At 41.6% G+C, this 20047-nt stretch overlaps 1 protein-coding gene across 1 annotated transcript in view; it reads left to right on the forward strand.

The window, feature by feature from the left end:
• Positions 1–864: 864 nt before the first annotated feature.
• The window catches only part of LOC129791218 (dynein axonemal heavy chain 8-like), a 31840-nt gene continuing 12657 nt past the window's right edge, over positions 865–20047 (forward strand). The window contains exons 1-8 of the mRNA XM_055829287.1: positions 865–970; positions 1033–1962; positions 2048–2853; positions 4454–8689; positions 9154–13463; positions 13532–15654; positions 15727–16569; positions 17722–18176. Of these exons, the coding sequence (XP_055685262.1) occupies positions 890–970; positions 1033–1962; positions 2048–2853; positions 4454–8689; positions 9154–13463; positions 13532–15654; positions 15727–16569; positions 17722–18176 (13784 nt within the window). The 5' untranslated portion in view covers positions 865–889. The remainder of the gene's footprint in view (positions 971–1032; positions 1963–2047; positions 2854–4453; positions 8690–9153; positions 13464–13531; positions 15655–15726; positions 16570–17721; positions 18177–20047) is intronic.

Consider the following 20047-nt stretch of genomic DNA (forward strand, 5'->3'; position numbering starts at 1 on the left):
TTTCTCCCCTTGACGAATCTTCCCGAATGGAACCGACGCGGGCGGCTCGCTCGGCTGTGACAGCGAGCTGAGCCCGCCTTCCTCGGCTGTCTTCCTTCCTTCGGGCCCACATCGGGGACACATTTTCCTGCATTTAACACTAAATATGGTATAAAAATGCATAAAGTTATTTTATTTTCATTAAAAACACATTTTCCTGCATTTGACATCTGGCATAAAAATGCATAAAGTCCTCTTTATTTTCATCACATTTTCCTGCATTTGATATCTGGCATAAAAATGCATAAAGTCCTTTTTTAGCGTTTTCACTCGGCTCTCGCTCGGCTCTCGCTCGGCTCTCGCTCGGCTCTCGTTCGGCTCGGGCACAGAGTGTTCGTAATTTTTGTTGGATTTTATTTCTATTTTTATGCTGTCCTGTTAGTATAAGTGCAAATGGTCGACAAAATCGTAGCCGGCTAGGATTTTTTCCATTTTTCTGGCAAAAATCCTAGCCGGCTACGATTTTGTCGACCATTTGCACTGATACTAACAGGACAGCATAAAAATAGAAATAAAATCCAACAAAAATTGAGCCAGAGCCGAACGAGAGCCGAACGAGAGCCGAGCGGAAGCCGAGTGAAAACTTTAAAAAGGACTTTATGCATACCAGATGTCAAATGCAGGAAAAATGAAAATAAAAAGGACTTTATGCATTTTTATGCCATATGTCAAATGCAGGAAAATGTTTTTTTTAATGAAAATTTAATGAATTTATACATTTTTATGCCATATTTAGTGTCAAATGCAGGAAAATATATCATAATCATGCAGAAGCTGCCGAAATCCCTAATCGAAGAAACCTACGAAATCAGACGAAAAAAAACAGAGAAATAAAACTAAAAGAAGGATCATGGAGAGGACGGTACGAAGTGGAATAAACGCCCGGAAGTGGCTGAAAAAGAAAAAGGGCCCGGAATTTGGGGAAGAACTGGTAAGATCTCCATTCCCATTCAAAAAAAATAAAACGTTATTAAATAATTTGAGATTTTCCAGCGACTCCACAGAACTGAACGATCTCGGAGAGGAGATACCATCACATCGCTCCATAAAATGATCTTCGAGATGGCAGCGTATCAATTGAAGATCAACGTAGACCTGGTGGCTGAGGGTTACATGGATTCCGAAGATCACGTTGCATTTTTCAGGAGTTTCTGTGCTGTTAATGGGAAGTTTCACATCTTCTTTGCCTATGGTGCCTTTGCTGAACTTCCTCTGACTTCAGGACGGTATGAAACGCTGGAGAATTGGCGCCAGAGGACTCGTATTGAGAGAGTGACAATGTCCAATGAGGATCCAACGGATCTTACAGCCAAATGTGCTCTAATCTATCGGGTAGATAACACTGAGAAGATCACACTGAAAAACTATCAGGATCTCACGTATCAGCGCTCCTTTGAGGCTCTTAAATCCGGAGAGACGCTCATTACGAGATTCACAGCAGATTTGCAGGGATTCGTGGAATCTAATGCCCTTGGGGTTGTTCAAGCTAACATTGATGCTTCCATGTCGGAGGAGGAGGCAGCTTGTCTCCCCAAAACATCCGTAAATGATCAATTTATGCGCTGTGTTGAGGATCTCCGGATGGTGGATCAGAGAATCCGTGAGAGGCCCCTGTTGGAGATTGATCAAAAATTATTCGAGGGCTTCCTCATACGAGACGTGGTGATTGCGGAAACGTCCAAAAATCCCGAAAAAGTCCTTGAAATTGAGAAGATTTTCCTCAAATGGATGGTACAGATTCGAAGAATCCTCACTGAGAATCATCACATTTATCGGGAGATCCCTTCAGTGGGTCCCCTCAGTGAGATGCTTCACTGGAAGAATGTCCTGATGCAGTACACCTTTGTGGAGGCTGCAATTGACACCCGGGAGTTTCAAAGTGTCCTCCAGTGTCTGACTCTTGCGCAATCTCGTCTCTTAAAGGTAAATTTCTCTTTCTTATAGGAGATTGCGGGGTAAAACGGGACGTGAAAGCTCAATAAAAAGATTTTTTTCCCCTAATTTTCAGGAATGGAAGAAAATCAAAGAAGATCTCAACAATTCTCTCATTGAGACACGCGATATAAATATTTTCCTCGAATCTCTTGGCAAATATTTTGATGATCTCCACAAGAAATCCCCCGGGGAGGTGATAAATCAATTTCCTGGCCTCCTGAAGATTATCCGGAGTGTCTCTGAGAATTCCCAGCACTATCAATCTCCAAGGAAAATTTGTGAATTTGTTGGGGCTTTTATAACACAAATGGTCATCCTCTGTAGGCGACACATTGAGGAAGACAGCTCAGTGTGGTCTCAGGAGAGATCAAAGCTAATTGAGAGGATAGAAACAGCGAGGAACTTCCTGAACACCCTTGAGGAGAAGTACAAACTCATCCCTGATTGGGAATGTTCAATTCAGCACAATTTTATGGAGAAGAAACTTCTAATGGAGCGCCTGATGATGGTTGAGAAGATTTTCAACATTATGGATTCTTTCTCCGTGCTCGATCGCATCGTAATGGCATCAATGGAGGATTTTGGGAGGAAGATGAAGGAGAATTTTGCTGAACTTTCCAGCAATCCACTCTCGCCGTTGGACGGCAAAAATAAATCCTTTTCCGAGGATTTTGGGCGTTTTATGCGACAAACGGCTGCAGTTGAGCGGGAAGTTGCTGAAATGATGACGAATCTCGTGGAGAACTGCCAAACAGCCGCTGCAATGCTACTGATTGTCAATCAGTTCAGGAAGTTCAATTTAAACTGCCTCTGCATCGAGAATCAATACGTCACAGTGGCAAGGAAGCTCAATAAGGAGGCTCAAAGAGTTTATAACAAGTGAGTTTGATCTTTTTTATAATTTTTAATTTCTTTTTGATTTTTAAAGTCTGAGATTATTTTTTTATTATTTCATGATTTATTTCCTATAATTTGGTTTTTCCTTTAATGAATTAAAGATAAAAAAAATATTCGATTTCAATAAATTTAAATAAATTGAAAAATTACTTGTATTAGTAAGAAAAAAATCACAGTGATGGTCATAAAAAATCATTTTAGATTTGAATTTTTTGAATAGAATTTAAGAAAATTGTTCTAAAACTTAGTGAAATTTACTTATCTTTTGGCATAAGGGGTGTTTATCTGAATGAACATTTCCTTTTTTAAAGTCTTAAATCGGTAGAGACTGAGGAGCAAAAGCCTAAAGAGTAGGTTACTAAATTCTAGCCAAAGAAGTGAAATTCAATTTAATACTCTTTCGGCTTGAATTCGCGAGATTTTGGTATTTTTTGAAAATTCAATTTAAAGAATTAAATGCAATGAATAAAAGTCCTAAATTCTAGTCAAAAACATAATAAATTCCCGCCGGAAATATAGTAAATTCTAACTAAAAAAGTTCTAAATTCAATCGGAAAAAGGACTAAATTTAAGCTGAAAAAGTAGTAAATTAATACTGAAGAAATACCTACTAAATTCTAGCTGAAAACGAGAATATTCAGATATTTTGGAAATATTGTGATTATTTGCTAATCTTCAAATTATTCGCTAAAACAGTCAAAATATTCGGCAGATAAATACCCCTTGGTCTGGCATAAACCGTTTTAAGAAACCAGGCCTGGCCTTAACAAACATGGGCCTGACTTTTAAGTTGCATTAAATCCCAATTCTTCCTGATCTCACCTTAAGTCTGACCGTTAAAACTTAATTCTAGTTTAAAAAAATTGTAGTCGTTCAAATACCTAACAGTGGCAGAATCCATTCGAGAGCTTGGGTAATCAACCCTCTCATGACTCCCGCCACCCGAACTCTACGGTATTCAGAGCTCGACTGACTGAGCCCAACGAAACGTAGCTTAACCACGATCGTCAACCACCCCAGTACCGACCGGATTCTACCGTTACGTGTTCTATTACGAGCGATTGCGTAGCACATAGACCATAGCTCAGGCGAATATTTTTGGCTTTCAGGTCTAATGCCTACAAAATGAAACTTTTTTTTTTAAATAAAACTTTAATCTAATCTAAAAAACTTAAGCCTAACTTTAAAAAATCAGGCCCGGTTTAAAAAAAAACATTGGGGGTGATTAAAAAACATAGGTCTATGTTTTACAATACTTAGAACGAGACCAATATAAGAAACTTGTATTTAATGAAAAAAACTTAAGTTTGGTTAAGGAAAACTTTAATCTGACTAAAGGAACAAAAGTCAGATTTAACAATATCTCGTGTTCTATCTTCTGAATTATTTATGCGTCTCTAAAAATCAAAATGGCGGCATTTTTAGTTAGATAAAATGCAATAAACCAATTAAACTTAATTTATTTCTGTTCCATTTTGATGAAATTAATTTCAAAAATTAAATCAATTTAAAAAATATTATGTAAAAAAGAAAACGATAAGAAAGATATTTAGAAAATGAAGCAATAAAAATTAATTTTCAGCTACATGTTTATGTTTGCAATGGAGCAATCTGCGCAAGATTCAGAGCAAATGAGTGCATCTGAGGGCATTTACCTCCTACGTGGACTCCTCAGGTCCATTGAGGATCCCATTAATGAGGTTTTGAGCTTCAATTCGGTTAGAGTAAATCAAGAAATATTCGAAGGTTTGCACTGCTTGGATTGGATACGCCCAATCTTTGCGAAGAAGGAGAGAAAATTGTACAAGAGGTGGTTCATTGAAATGTCCACGATTGTTGCAAAAGCCCTCAAAGAGCCCGTTTTTAAGAGAGATTTTGCAAATAATTCCGGCTATGCTGTGAACTTCAAGCAGGTCATCAATCAAGCAATTCATGAGTCGGATAAAATGCAAAAGATTGACCTGAAACTTCCTGCTGTAGGGAAGATGTTGTTGGCTTCGAAGGAAACTTTGTTGCAGCATCGTGATGCTCTGTTGTTGTGCGCAAAGAAGGATAGGCAATTGAGGAGATCTATTCCGCAAATATTTCTCGAACTCATGACCCCATGGCTACGAAGAGTTGATCGGCTGTTTAAGGAGGGACAAACTCTTGTTTGCTGGCAATCAAGCACACTCCCAACGTTTATTGAGAACCTCAATGGGGTGTTGGATGAAACGAAGGATTTTGTGAAGCAAATTTGTGATTTTTCATTGATTGTTGAGGAGCATCTTGCGGAGATTTCCACGGAAATCCTCCTAACTGTGCCACAAGCCCCAATCCCCATTGAAGAGTTCAAACAGCTGAATTTTAATCATTTTCAGGAAGTTGTGAAAACTTTTCTAGCCAAATCGGCATACATTGAAAAGATTGTAATTGGGATGATTGAAAAATTCTGCAATGGTGTGGATTTTCCGCTGAATGATGATGCGGAAAGGCCTCAATTCCAGCAATCTAGCGCCAATTATGGGGAAGAAGATTCTTCTTTGCCAATAAATAAGTACGATTGGATTGATTTTGCTAATCTCCCACGAAGAGTGGACTTGCCAGCGATGGAGGAGGAAGTTCTCTGGAGTGATTTCGATGCAGTTAACTTCAATCTTCAGTATTTCCACAAGAATTGCATGGATGTATTTAATTTCTTCTACGATCAATTCCTGTCTAAACTTGGGAATGTTTTTCTCAACACCCTTGACTTCCTGGCGTATCAAATGAGCAAAAGACATGAGAAGGATACTGGAATAGTTCCAATTATTGCGATAAAACTGAACCTGAAGAAGTTTAGATTCACAATTGAGCCTTCCTTGGAGGCGATAAGAGATCACATGGGCGCTATTTTCAAAGGATTGCAAGGATTTTTCATGAAAATCCCCTCATGGGGCTTTCAGGCGAAAATTAAGGAACGCCTGGCGATGAAGGCGGGAAGCTGGGAGAAGATCTACCCAAAGAATGTTTACTCCTTCATCCTCGAGAGGGTTGATATGACTAAGAGTTTGGAGAGTTTTGAAATAAATCCGGGAAAGGAATTAGGGAGAATTCTTGAGGAATTTAAACGTGATTATGGGTACTTGTGGGAGGTGAATAGAGATGAGATTAATAGGCAAATTGTAGACTCAGAACCATCCTTGATTGAGCTGCGTGAGATCATTGAGGATCTTTCCAATGAAATACGCGTTGCAGAAGAAAGAAAAAATGCTGATTTCGACATGATTCCACTTAGGATCTCCGTATGGGATGTCATGGAGGAGATTTTGAAGCTCCTGAAGTTGTGGCGAGAAGATCTCTGTGTGGATTTGCTGCAAAAATTGAGGCGCAAAGTTGCACGAAGGACGAAAGTGGTTAACAAGTATGGGAAGATCCTCCGGGCTCCTGTAAAAAGCATTGATGACATGAAGAAGATCTTCGTTTACTTGGAAACAGTGAGTGATGATCGTATGGAAACGGATGAACTGCACAGTGAAGCCACGGAGATGCTCTACCTTCTTATAAAGCACATTGACACTGTCCCAGAAACTTACATGGATGAGGTGTACGACATGGGCGTTAAAAATCGCGAGCTGATGAATCTCGAAGGGGCAATGCGTGTAAAATTGCAGGAACTCTTTGAACCCTTCCTCGAGGATTTGCAACGGAATATGGAGAATTTTTGCGCTGAATGGGAAAAGTTTGAGGAAGAATACGCAAATGCTGGTCCTCTTGTACCCGGGATCACAGCAAAGATGGCAACAGATCGTTTCTTTATCTTCTCAATGCGCTTCGATGAGATCTTTGGGCTGTACGAAGCAAATCAGAGTGGACAGAAGCTCTTCAATGTGCCCATTGTGGAAATTGAGGAGATTCACGAGAGGAAGAAGCAATTGGATTCCCTACGGAGACTCTACGGGCTCTACAGGGATACGCTGAACTTGGAGAAGAAGTACAAAGCTACTAATTGGTTCATACTGAATGTCATGCAGATGATGGAGGATTTTAAGGAGATTCAGAATAAATTCACCAAACTCCCGGCAAGTTTGCATCAATGGGAGGCATACGGTGAGCTCAAGAGAATCCTCAGTGGGCTCAATGAGATCTTCCCGCTGTTGGAGCTCTTGCGGAATCCCGCAATAATGGAACATCACTGGGATAATCTCAGTAAATGCCTCACAGTTCAACTCTACCCTGATAGCCCGGAATTCACACTTGGCTCAATCCTGGACACACCAATCCTGGAATTTCGTGATGAAGTTGAGGACATTTGCATTGCAGCACTCAAGGAGAAGGAAATTGATGAGAAACTCCGGCAAATTGATGAAACGTGGTCAAGTATGAAGTTCCCCGTGCTTCCGTTCAAGGATCGTGGGAATTTCCTGCTGAAGGGCATGGAAACGCAGGATTTGCTCATTCAGCTCGATGATACCCTCCTCATTCTCAATTCCTTAGCTGCCAATCGCTATAACGTTGTCTTTATGAATCGTACCCTCCACTGGGTGGATTTGCTATCAAAGACAAGCACGAATCTCGATATGTGGCTTCAGGTGCAGAATCTCTGGCTCTACTTGGAGGCAGTCTTTGTGAGTCGAGACATTTCACGGCAACTCCCCCTTGAGGCGAAACGTTTTGCCAATGTTGACATGAATTTCTCACGAATCGTCCTTCGAGCATTTAGCATTGATAAGCTCATTGAGTGCTGTACGCATCATGATCTTCAAACGAGCTTCCCGATAATCATGGAAGAGCTGGAGAAGTGTCTTAAATCCCTGTCGAGCTACCTCGAGCGGAAGCGTAAACTCTTCCCACGCTTCTACTTTGTTTCCGATGCAATTCTCATTGAAATCCTTGGGCGTGCCTCCAATCCAAAGGCAATCCAGGCACATCTCCTGAGTCTCTTTGATGGGATAGCAAGGGTGGAGTTTAGTGAAGATGGTCAGGAGAGGATTGAGGCTTTTCTTTCGAATAATGGCGAAAGGGTTCCTCTCGCATCGCCAGTTTCCTGCACGGAGAGCATTGAAACCTGGCTGGGGGATTTATTGAGGGAAATGCAAACAACAATCCGGATAATTGGCTCGGATATGGCGAAGGAAGTTGTGGAGAATAGGGCTTTTGATTTTGTGCGGGAATTCAGTCAGTATACAGCACAAATGGGTATTATTGGGCTACAGATTCTCTGGACGTACGGCATGGAACGTGCCATGATGAAGAGTAAAAGGGATTCAGGTGCAATGAAGGAGTGCAGCACGTACTTCCTCATTCTCCTGAATAAGCTCATTGAACAGACTGCCTTTGAATTGACCCCATTGGATAGGACAAAGTATGAGGCAATGATAACAATTCATCTCCATCAGAGGGATATTTCGCGCCAACTCTACCTGGCCAAGGTGTCCAGTGCACAGAGTTTTGATTGGGAGAAGCAACAGAGATTCTATCATCTTGAGGATACCGAGGAGATTGTGAGCAGGATTACAAATGTGAAATTTTTCTATCAAAATGAATATCTCGGGGTAACAGATCGTTTGGTCATTACCCCCCTTACGGATCGTTGCTACATCACCCTGGCGCAGGCGATTGCATTGAATATGGGTGGAGCACCAGCTGGTCCAGCGGGTACGGGGAAGACGGAGACAACGAAGGATATGGGAAAGAGTCTTGGGAAGTATGTGGTTGTCTTCAATTGTTCCGATCAAATGGACTTCCGTGGCTTAGGGCAGATTTTCAAAGGTCTCATGGAGTCAGGCTCATGGGGATGCTTTGATGAATTCAATCGGATCGAACTGGCTGTCCTGTCTGTGGCTGCTCAGCAAATCTCGTAGGTTCAGTTTGTCTTTTAAAGCAACTTGAATACACTTTTCTTCCCGGAAAGTGCCATAAGTGGTTGAAAATTGTACATTCATCCTGCCAATTGCATCAGGAAGTTTCTAAGGGATCTTAGGAACATCCCTTTTAACATCCGGGTGATCCTTGATTTCATCTTTGGGTCCAAATCTGTCCATTTAGGAAATCCCTTTTGGGATTGCGTGAAGCGTTTTTATCGACTCAGATTTTGTCCTGAAGATGGCATCAAGGATCAGCCGGGTGTTGAAAAGGAGGTTCCTAAGATCTCTTAGAAACTTCCTGATGTAATGGGCAGGATGAATGTACAATTTTCAGCCACTTATTGCACTTTCCGGGAACATATCAAATCGTTCCGGGAAGAAAAATGTACAAACTTCAATTTGCCGTCTTTTAATCCTTTTTTATTGAGTATTTTTTTTATTGAATCCTTTGTTAAAGTATCCTGCTGACAGCACGAAAGAACAATGTGCCCACTTTCACATTCAGCGATGGGGATACCCTGAAGCTCAACATGGAGTGTGGGGTGTTTATTACAATGAATCCCGGCTATGCTGGACGTCAGGAATTGCCGGAGAATCTCAAAGTTATGTTCAGGAATGTTGCAATGATGGTACCAGATAGACAAATAATAATTCGCGTCAAATTGGCCAGTTGTGGCTTCAAGGAGAACATTATCCTTGCCCGGAAATTCTTTACGCTCTACAAACTCTGTGAGAATCAGCTCTCGCAGCAGATTCACTATGATTTCGGCCTGAGGAACATTTTGTCCGTCCTTCGGACACTTGGGGTACAGAAGCGCGCGAATGTGGGTGAAAGTGAACAGGCTACCCTCATGAGGGTTCTTCGGGATATGAATTTGTCGAAATTCATTGCAGAGGATAAGCCCATTTTTCTCTCCCTCATCCGGGATATTTTTCCAAGTGTTCGACTAATTAGGGCACAACAGGAGAGCTTGCAGGAGACAATTGCAAAGTACACGCAGGAGGAGAAGTTGATCAATACACCCGAATGGAATCTCAAGGTGCAGCAGCTGTATGAGACGTGCCTCGTACGGCATGGAATAATGGTGATGGGAGAGAGTTTTTCCGGGAAGACAACAGCAATGGAAGTTGTGCTTGAGCACTTCAGGAAGCTTGGACACAGCTACAATACAATCCGGATGAATCCAAAGGCAATAACAGCAGCTCAGATGTTTGGACGATTGGATGTGGCTACAAATGAGTGGACAGATGGGATTTTTTCGGTTTTATTCAAGAAAATTGCCAAAGCTGCGGGAAATGAGTACTTTTGGCTCATCCTCGATGGGCCAGTTGATACAATTTGGATTGAGAATCTCAATTCGGTTCTGGATGATACGAAAACTCTTACACTTGCCAATGGAGATCGTATAATAATGTCCCCAAATTCCAAATTAATGTTCGAAGCGGAGAATGTGGATAATGCATCACCAGCTACGGTTTCCCGCCTCGGGATGGTCTACTTTGGTTCATCAGTTCTCGAATGGATGAACATTCTGAGCAGCTGGGAGGCGAAGAACTCAAAAAATGTTGTCAAGGCAGCTAAATTGTGCTTTGATCGTGGCTTCCGGGAACTTTTGGAGTTGATCACAACGGAATTATCTCCCAAAATGCAGATCACACGCAATGCCTATGCAAAGCAATGCACAGAGATCCTTGATACTCTCCTGAGTAACCATAAAAACCCTCCGGATGATGAAACAGTGCAAAGAATGACGATTTATTCAATGATTTGGTCTCTGGGTGCTGTCTTGGATGGCAATGATAGGAGGATCTTTGAGAAATTTACAAGGAGTAACCTGGCTGAGCTTCCTTGGCCCCAAACTGAAGGGAAGCAGAGCATTTTTGATTTCTTCATCAACAAAACAGGGAATTGGGACTACTGGGGATCAAATATCCCAGCATATGAGGTGCCTCCGGATGAGGAATTCCGCTTCACGCGAATGATTATCCCAAATATTGAAAGCCTCCAGTTGACGCACCTCATGAAGCTCCTGTGGAAAGCCAAGAAGCCAGTTCTATTGCTCGGAGAGCAGGGAACGGGTAAAACGACAACTGTTGAGAAATTCATGGCACGTCTCAGTGCAGAGGAGAATCTCTCGAAGACATTAAACTTCTCCTACCTCACCACGCCGAAGATGTTTCAGGGAATCATCGAGGGGAGTGTGGATAAGCGCACGGGAGCTATCTATGGGCCACCAGGGCATAAGAAGCTCACGCTGTTCATTGATGATCTCAACATCCCAATGATTAATGAATGGGGAGATCAGACAACCAATGAAATTGTCCGGCAACTCATTGAATTTGATGGCTTCTACTCCCTCACAAAGCCCGGAACATTCACAAAAATTGAAGATTTGCAATTCCTGGCAGCAATGATTAATCCCGGTGGTGGGCAGAATGATATCCCGAATCGTCTCAAGAGGCAATTTGCCATTCTCACGAGTATCCTACCGAGTGAAGAGTCCACAGATCGAATTTTCCGGGAGATTGCACAAAAGTACTTCCTTCCGGGAATTTTCAGCACGGAGATTGTTGAATTTATCCCAACACTTGTGACAATGACAAGGAAACTCTGGCAAATTGCCAAGGATAATCTCCTGCCGTCCCCGGCAAAGTTCCACTACATCTTCAACTTGCGTGGCATCTCCGGCATTTGGCAGGGAATCCTCCAGATTCAACCGGAACAATGTAGAACCATTCCGGAAATAATAAAGCTGTGGCTCCATGAAACAAGGAGGATTGTCTCCGATCGATGTGTTGATGAAGAAGATCGCCAATGGTTCAAGGAAGCTCAACAGAAAATCAGTGAGGAATTCCTGGAAGATTCTTCACAGCTTCCGGATGCAAATGAAGAGATTTTCTTTGCAAATTTCCTTCGGGACGTCCCTGTGCCGGATGAGGAGGAGAGTCTAAGTGAATCCGTGGAAGCTGTTAAAGTCTACGAATCAGTGCGCATTGAAGAGTGCATGAGGAAGGTTCAGGATTTCCTGGATGACTTCAATGCAACCATTCGGGGTGATAAATTGAATTTAGTCCTCTTCCAGGAAGCTCTTGAGCATCTAATCATCATCTCCCGGATCATCAACATTGAGAGGGGCAATGCCCTCTTAATTGGGATTGTTGGGTACGGGAAGAGAAGTCTCACAAGATTGGCTTCCTTCATTGCTGGCTATGAATTCCATCAGATCACCCTAACAGCAGGCTACAACACCGGGAACTTGCTGGAAGACATAAAGACAGCCTACACAGCTGCTGGGCTTGGAAAGGGAGTTGTTTTCCTCTTCAGAGAAGCAGATGTGGTGGATGAGACCTTCCTGGATCACGTAAATAATCTCCTAATGTCTGGAGAAATTCCAAATCTCTTCACAAAGGAAGACTACTTTGACATTCTCAATGAGCTCTCAATGCAGCTGATGCGTGATAATCCTAAAGCTGAATACACAAATGAGGAAAAGATGGAGATGTTCAGGACGTCGGCAAAGAGGAATTTTCATCTTGTTCTCAGCTTCTCACCCATTGGAACGAATTTACGTGGGTGGGCTATTAAATTTCCCGGCTTGCTGTCTGGATGTACGATTGATTGGTTCCAGGAGTGGCCGGAAAGTGCTCGATTGGTTGTTGCCCGACGTATTCTCGATGATCTTGACATGGTTTGTGAGGCGGAAGTCAAGGAGAGGCTAATACGGTCTGTGAGTGATGTTCATGGAAGCATTGAGGATGTGGCTGAGGAGTATTTTGAGCGATTCCGGAGGAAGAACTACGTCATGCCAAAGAAATTCTGCACCTTCCTTGAGAACTATCGAGATTTCTACGTGAAGAAGAAGGAAGAAATTGAGAAAATGTCACAGAGAATGAGTGGGGGGATCCAGAAGTTGCTTGATGCAGCAGATTCAATTGAAATTCTCAAAGTTGAATTGCTGGAGAAGGAGAAGCACATTGGTCAGGCCACGGAGGAAGCAACGAAGGCATTGAAGCATGTTGAGGAGTCAACACAAGTGGCTGAGGAAGTTCGCAATAGGGTGATGAAGAAGATGACAGATGCGGAGGAATTAGTGAGAGAAATTGAAAAGGATAAAGCTGTTGTTGAGCAGAAACTCGAGGAAGCACGTCCAGCTCTCGAGGAAGCTGCGAAAGCCCTACTAAAAATTAAAGCTTCGGACCTTGCAACTGTCCGGAAGTTGACGATCCCACCGCATTTGGTGAAGGTAATCATGGATTGTGTGCTCATCTACTTAAATGGGAAGATGGAGAGAGTTTCTGTGGATAAAGAGAAGAATTTTATCAATACTTCCTACAAAATGTCCATGAAAATAATGTCTGGGACGAAGTTTTTGCCAAGATTGCGGGATTTCAAGACTGATCGCATAAATGATGAGACAATGGATCTCCTTGTACCCTACTTCCGATACCCAAATTACAATTTTGCCAGTGCTAAGCTTGCCTGTGGGAATGTGGCAGGATTGCTGCAATGGACGCAAGCCATGGTGAAGTACTATGGGATTAACAAGGATGTGCTCCCGCTGAAGGATGCTCTGAAAATTGAGGAAGTAAAGAGGGAGGTTGCTCAGAAAGATCTCGAGGAAGCACAAGAGATGTTGCGCGAGAAGGAAGAGGAACTTGCTGTGCTCCAGGAGGAGCTCAATAAAACAACAGCCCGGCAGGAAGTGGTCATGACCGAAGCAAGGGAGTGTAAGAATAAATTGGATGCTGCGTCTCAACTAATATCAGGTAAGAGCCATAAAAAAACTTAAGTAAAAATGGCGACAAATCAAGCCGAAAGGTTGTCTTCCTTCCAGGACTTGGAGATGAAAAGGTACGTTGGAGTGAACGCATTGAGCAGTGTGCTTCGGAGATTCAAATGCTCATTGGGGATGTCTTCTACATGAGTGCCTTCCTGACCTATAGTGGGGTATTCAATGAGGAATTCCGCCGGAAGATTACGAAGTTGCTTAGTCAGAAGCTAACAGAGTATAAGCTTCCTTGTCAGGAGGAGCAAAAACTCGAAGAATTCTTCATTGATCCGAGTGTTGTGAGTGAATGGATCCTCCATGGGTTGCCACAGGATGATTTTTCCACTGAGAATGCCATCCTTGTGACGCAAGCTACGAAATTTCCCCTCCTAATTGACCCTCAAGCTCAGGGAGTTGAGTGGATTGAGGCGATGGAGAAGAAGAATGATCTGTTGGTGCTGCAGCAGAATATGAAGGGATTTCAGATGCACGTAGAGGATGCAATTGAGGCAGGACGTGTTGTTCTCCTCAAGGATGTGGAAGAGAAGCTTGATCCGTGTTTAACGAATGTCCTGGAGAAGAATCTCCTGAAGAGTGGAACAATGTTTAAGGTTTCAATTGCAGGGAAGGAAGTTACGTGGAATGACAACTTCCGTTTGTATGTGGCGACAAAAATGGAGAATCCTCACTATAGTCCTGAAATTTCCACAATGGTGAACATTGTGGACTTCAAGGTGACCCTCACGGGGTTGGAGAATCAACTCCTGAGTCGAGTTATTCGCTACGAGAAGGCGGAATTGGAACAAGAGAGGATTGGCCTGGTGGAGGACATCACGAGCAATATGCAGATGATGGAGAAGCTCGAGAGGGATCTCCTTAGGAAGTTGTCATCAATTGAAGGGAGTATCCTGGATGATGTTGACCTTCTAACGATGCTGAATCACAGCAAGACAACATCCATTGATATCCGGGAGAAATTGAGGAGTTCCGCGGAGACACAGAAGGAGATTAATAAAGTTCGCGAAGAGTATCGGCCAATTGCAAAGAGAGGAAGCATCCTGTACGCCCTGCTTTCGACTCTGCCCAAGGTGAGTCACATGTATCGCATATCCTTGGCACAGTTTCTCCTGAAAGTGGATGAATCTCTGGCGGAAGCATCCGAATGGGGTGGTTTGGTGAAGAGAATTGCTTCAATTATCCAAAAACTCACATTTAACGTGTTCACATATCAAAGTCGTGGGCTCTATGAGGAACATCGCTACACCTTTATCCTCCTCATGGCCATGCAAATTGATCTTCAGCTTGAGGCAATAAATCAAGCTGAATATGACTTCCTTCTCAAAGGTGGTTCATCTGTTGATGCCTCAAGTGTGCCAAAGAAACCCTTTTCGTGGATTCCGCATGATATTTGGCTCAATGTAGTTGAATTGACAAAACTGAAGAGATTCTCAGCACTTGTGGACAGCATGCAGGAGAAGGAGAAACTCTGGCGTGCGTGGTATGAGAAATCAAGCCCGGAGAATGCATTGAATCCCTTTGAGAAGGTTTCCGGAAGGAATTTCAGTCAATTCCATCGACTTCTCCTCATTCGTGCCTTCTGTCCGGATCGTATTTTGAGTCAGAGTTACAAGTACATTGCTGAATCCCTGGGGAAGGAATTCCTGCAGCCAGTTATGGTGAATTTCAGTCAGTTGGTCAAAGAAAGTTCCCCCCTGACGCCTCTAATTTGCCTCCTCTCAATGGGATCTGACCCATCGGCGGAGATTGCAGATCTCGCAAAGAAAGAAGAAATTCCCCTGCAGAGTATTTCAATGGGACAAGGTCAGGAGGAACTTGCACGGAAGCTCTATGAGGGCGTTATGAGGAATGAAGGTGGATGGTTGCTCATTCAAAATTCTCATCTGGCTCTGGAGTACATGGCGGAGCTTGCTCCGGAATTGTTGGAAAGGGAAAAATCACGGGATTTCCCGGAAAATACGAGAATTTGGATTACTTCCGCGCCCGTTGAGCAGTATCCAATAATCCTCCTGCAAATGTCAATCAAGTATACGAATGAACCACCATCGGGAATCAAGGCTGGGCTCAAAAGGACCTACGCGAATCTCACGCAGGATGTTTTGGATTATTCAAATTCCAAATTCTACATTCCTCTGATTTATGCCATCTCCTTCCTGCACACAATCATCCAGGTAAGGAGATTCTTGAGACTTTTGAGGCCTCAAGGATCAGTTCTTAGATTTTTCTTTTTCTTCTTTTCAAAGGAACGACGAAAATACGGACCAATTGGATGGAATATTCCGTATGAATTTAACACAGCCGATCGCCTTTCTAGCTGCTTGTTCGTGCAGAATCATCTGTATGAGACACAAATGCGCAAGAGTTCAATAGATTGGACAGCAATTCGGTACATGCTGAGTGAGGTGCATTACGGTGGTCGTGTCACGGATGACATGGACAAGAGACTTCTCACGGAATTCACGGAGATGTGGTTCAATAGCGCCCTTGCAGGGGATGATTTTGAGTTCCGCGAAGGCTTCCCGATGGTTAGGTTGAAAACAAAGGAGCTGTATGTGAAGTATTTCAATGCAATGGATGTCGATGAGGGCCCTGAAATGTGTGGTTTGCATCAGAATGTGGAAATTAATCACAATGTGATGATTATTGAGGGAATTCTCGATACAATCATTGCCGTTCAGCCAAAGGTGGCAACATCCGGGAAGGATGGTGAAACAATTGAAGTTCAGGTGACGAGGCAGGTGGAGGAGCTACTGAAGAAGCTCCCTGAGCCCTTTGACGCCCTCAAAGTGGAGGCAAAACTCACCGAAATGGGCACCCTGAATCCCATGGCGATCTTCCTGAGGCAGGAAGTTAATGCCATGCAATCCCTCCTTGCAGTTGTGCGGAAGAATCTCCGAGATTTGCTCTTAGCCATCGATGGGATGATTGTAATGAGTCCAGCACTGCAGGATTCAATGGACAGCCTACACAATGGGATGATTCCGAAAGTTTGGGAACGGAGTAGTTGGCCAACAACGGATAAATTGGGCTTCTGGTTTGCAAATCTTCTCCAGAGGGTTGAATTTCTTAATTCTTGGATTTTTTATGTGAGTTTTCTTCTTTGATTTTCTTTTTCTTTTTGTATTTTTTCCAGAAAATGAACCAGTTTTAACATTTTTTTTTTAGTTTTCTATTTTTTTTAAGTTTAATAATAAATAAATTCCTTTTTGGTTTTATCTTTTTTCTTTTTGTTTTATTATTTTTTTAAATACTTTTTTTCTAGACTTTTAACAAATTAAACATTTTTTAAGGATCTTTTTAAATAGTTTTCTCATTTCTTAAGTGATAAAAAACACTAACATTTTTTTGGAAAAAAAATTAACTTACAAAAATAAAAAGATAAAAACATTTGAAACAATTTTTTTTTAAGTTTGCAAAATTGAAAAACAATTTAATCGATTCTATTTAACTATTCTTATTTAATTTGAATCAATTCATAATATTTTTCTAAATGAAGTTCAAATCATTTTGTCAAAGAATTTTAACTTAATTTTCTTCAAATTTTAGCAAAATTGTTTAGATAATTTATATCATTTGTGAAGATTCTAGCAAAACAGGCAAAATTGTGTCAAGAATTAAGAAATTTTTTATTCAAAAAAAAATAATTTTTGTAATTTTTTTAATAAAAAAAGAATTTTTTCTCTATTAAAAAAATTTTTTTTTAATAAAAATTGATAGAGAAGATTAGGATAAAATAAATCATTTCATCAGTGAAATAATATATAAGTTTAAACTCAATTTTATTGAATTTTAGTGAAATTGTCTGTTGACTTTTCATTTGAAAAAGAATCTATAGAAATAGGCAAAAATTTGTCAAAAATTAAAGATGTTTTTACAAATGACTTTTTCTTCAAAATGATTTTTTTTAATTTTAAATTAAATAGTGAAAATAAGTGAAATTATTTTAAGTAAATTTTAGCAAAATTATTGGCTTATCATTGTAAAGATTCTGGCAAAATGAGCAAAATTGTGTCAAAAATCAGAGAACTTTTTACAAATGACTTTTTCTTTAATCAATGAATATTTTAAATAAAATTTCTAGAGAAAAAAATGGGGTAAAGTAGCTCAAGCAAGAGCTTCAAAAGAGCTTCTAAAAATGAATGAAAATGATTAAAGAGTCATTAGAAATTATTTAATAGAAAGTAAAGCCTTTTAAGGCCTTTTTTTTGTATTAATTTTATTTGTAATTTTTGACACAGGGTCGTCCAAATCTCTTCTGGTTCGGTGGGCTCTTCAATCCAAATGGTTTCCTAACAGCAATTCGGCAGGAGGGTGTAAAGCAGCATGCAGACTGGCCTCTGGATACGGTCAAGTTGGACAATGAGGTGCTCACAATGATGCCTGCGGATTGCAAGAAGGCCGTGCGAGAGGGTGTCCTGATGCACGGACTCGTCCTCGAAGGGGCTGGATGGGATCGTAAAAATTCAGCTTTGTGTGAATTGCAGCCCAAAGTGGTGCACACCCTGATGCCGGTCTTTCATGTCTTTGCTGTGTCCGGGAAGGTCGTGAATACGTATGAAACGTACGAATGCCCTGTCTACCGTACGGGGAAGCGCAAGGAGTGTGTCACGACGTTCAAATTGAGAACGATAAAGAGGCCACGGGATGCAAAGGACGCCAATTGGATTCTCCGTGGAACAGCCCTGATAACCAAGTAAGGAAATGGTGGTGGGAATGATGATAAAATTCTTGTGTACCAGGATGAAGGGATTTTTTCTCCTGGTGATGGGTTAGTAAATATTTACTCTCTCCTGGCGGGCGAGAGGAGGTGGGGAAAAAATAGCAACAGCCAGGTTTTGGTTTTTTTTTGTGAACAATAAATCATTGAAAAATTGTGAATTGGGCGGAGTCTGGTTTGTGAAGCAAAAGAGAGAGAGACGAGAGCACAGGGTGGTGCACTGAGTGTGTGCGGCAGAAAGTGGGGTGCGCTGCCGGCACCCAAAATGGCAAACCTCATTTTGTGTTGTGTGTGAAGGGATCTATATTATGGTGCGGACTCGTTCTGGCGCTGCGACATGGCGCACAATACCCCGACTGAGCAAAGAGTGGACCATTTGAGCGGTTGTGAGACTTTTCACATGATGTTTCAGGGGGGGACCATCACGTATATAGCGCGAGCCATGACGTGTGAGTGAGATGTGGCAATAGCCGCGTGGGCGTGCGTGACGGGGATGCAATGAGCCTGTAAATGGGAGAAAATTTCGCAAAACGAGCGCAGGATATCGAAATGCCCGACTTGCCTGCCTGGCAGGATGTGTCGCGTGTGTGAGTGGTTGAAAAATTATTTGTAGACTTATGTACAAGGCCTAGGTTGAGGCACCCGTTGTGCTATATACTATATCCTCTTTTGCACACACAAATACACAACAGGGAACGATCTGGGCAGGAGATTGGCGCGATGAGCAACGCCGGAGCGATGATGATTTCAAAACTACCTTTGAGCGTTTTGTAAATTGTGCCATTTCTTTGCTAGCGTCCTGATGGCTTTTTTGCGGCAGTGCGATTGAAAAGTTCGTCACAATTGTACCAAAAATCAATCCATCCTGTTCATTGAGAAGATTTCCTCACAACTTTACATTTCTTCTCATCATTCCTGTTTAACATTTTATTTATCCTCTCTCTGTGTGTGCAATTTTGTGATCAAGTTCTGTGACCTCTCAAAGACTCTTCTTTACTACATTATTAATTAGTGAGTTCTGTGCAAAAAAAGACAATTTTCTGTGAACCAAATTCACGTCCAAAATGCTGATTGAAGGATTTTTCCAGCAACAAGGAAAATTGTGAAGGGAACAAAAAGGTAAAAAATAAATCCCCGTCGGCTTGAAAAGAAGAACACTTGAGTTGCTCTTCTCATTCGTATTGTGCGGGAAAGTGGAAATGCACCACTAAAGTGTCTTGTGGGGGGATAAATTCACTGTGCATATGCAATGAAAACGGGGATGTCAAATAGCCCAGGGCAATTTTCCTCGAGTGCACACACATATTTTTGTATTGCCCTGACTTTTCCAGCAACAATCTCAAGCATTTTATTCTTCTTCTGCTGTTGCTGGATGCTAAAAGAATGAGAGCCTGAACGTGATTTTTGCCAAGAAAAATTAAAAGTTGATGAGAAGGAATTGTTGCACAAAGGGAGAAGGCAATTAAAATTCATTTTTTAAATTCTTTGATGATTTCTGTGTTAATTGGGGAGAAGTAATTTGGGAAAATCTTCTGTTTTTTGGGTAGTGAAAAAAATTATGGAATCTGGAACAAATGGAGGCTGATTGTGGATACTTTATCGCTGAAATGGAAGCTTAAAAGCTCAAGAAAAAGCTTCTGAAAATGGGTTTCAAGGACAGAATTCAAGCTCCAAGAATTTATAAGGAAGAAAGAAGAATTTAGATTACAATTAAATGCTAAATTTTGATGAATTTTATTGTAGGACGGACAATAGACAGGAACTGGAAAAGAAAATTCTGTAATAAATTGAAAAAGATGGAACTTTTGGAAAACTAGCTTTTCCCCCGGTCAGCGTCGGAAAATCGG

The sequence above is a fragment of the Lutzomyia longipalpis genome, chromosome 2 (genome assembly GCF_024334085.1).
Source record: "Lutzomyia longipalpis isolate SR_M1_2022 chromosome 2, ASM2433408v1".
NCBI lineage: Eukaryota > Metazoa > Arthropoda > Insecta > Diptera > Psychodidae > Lutzomyia > Lutzomyia longipalpis.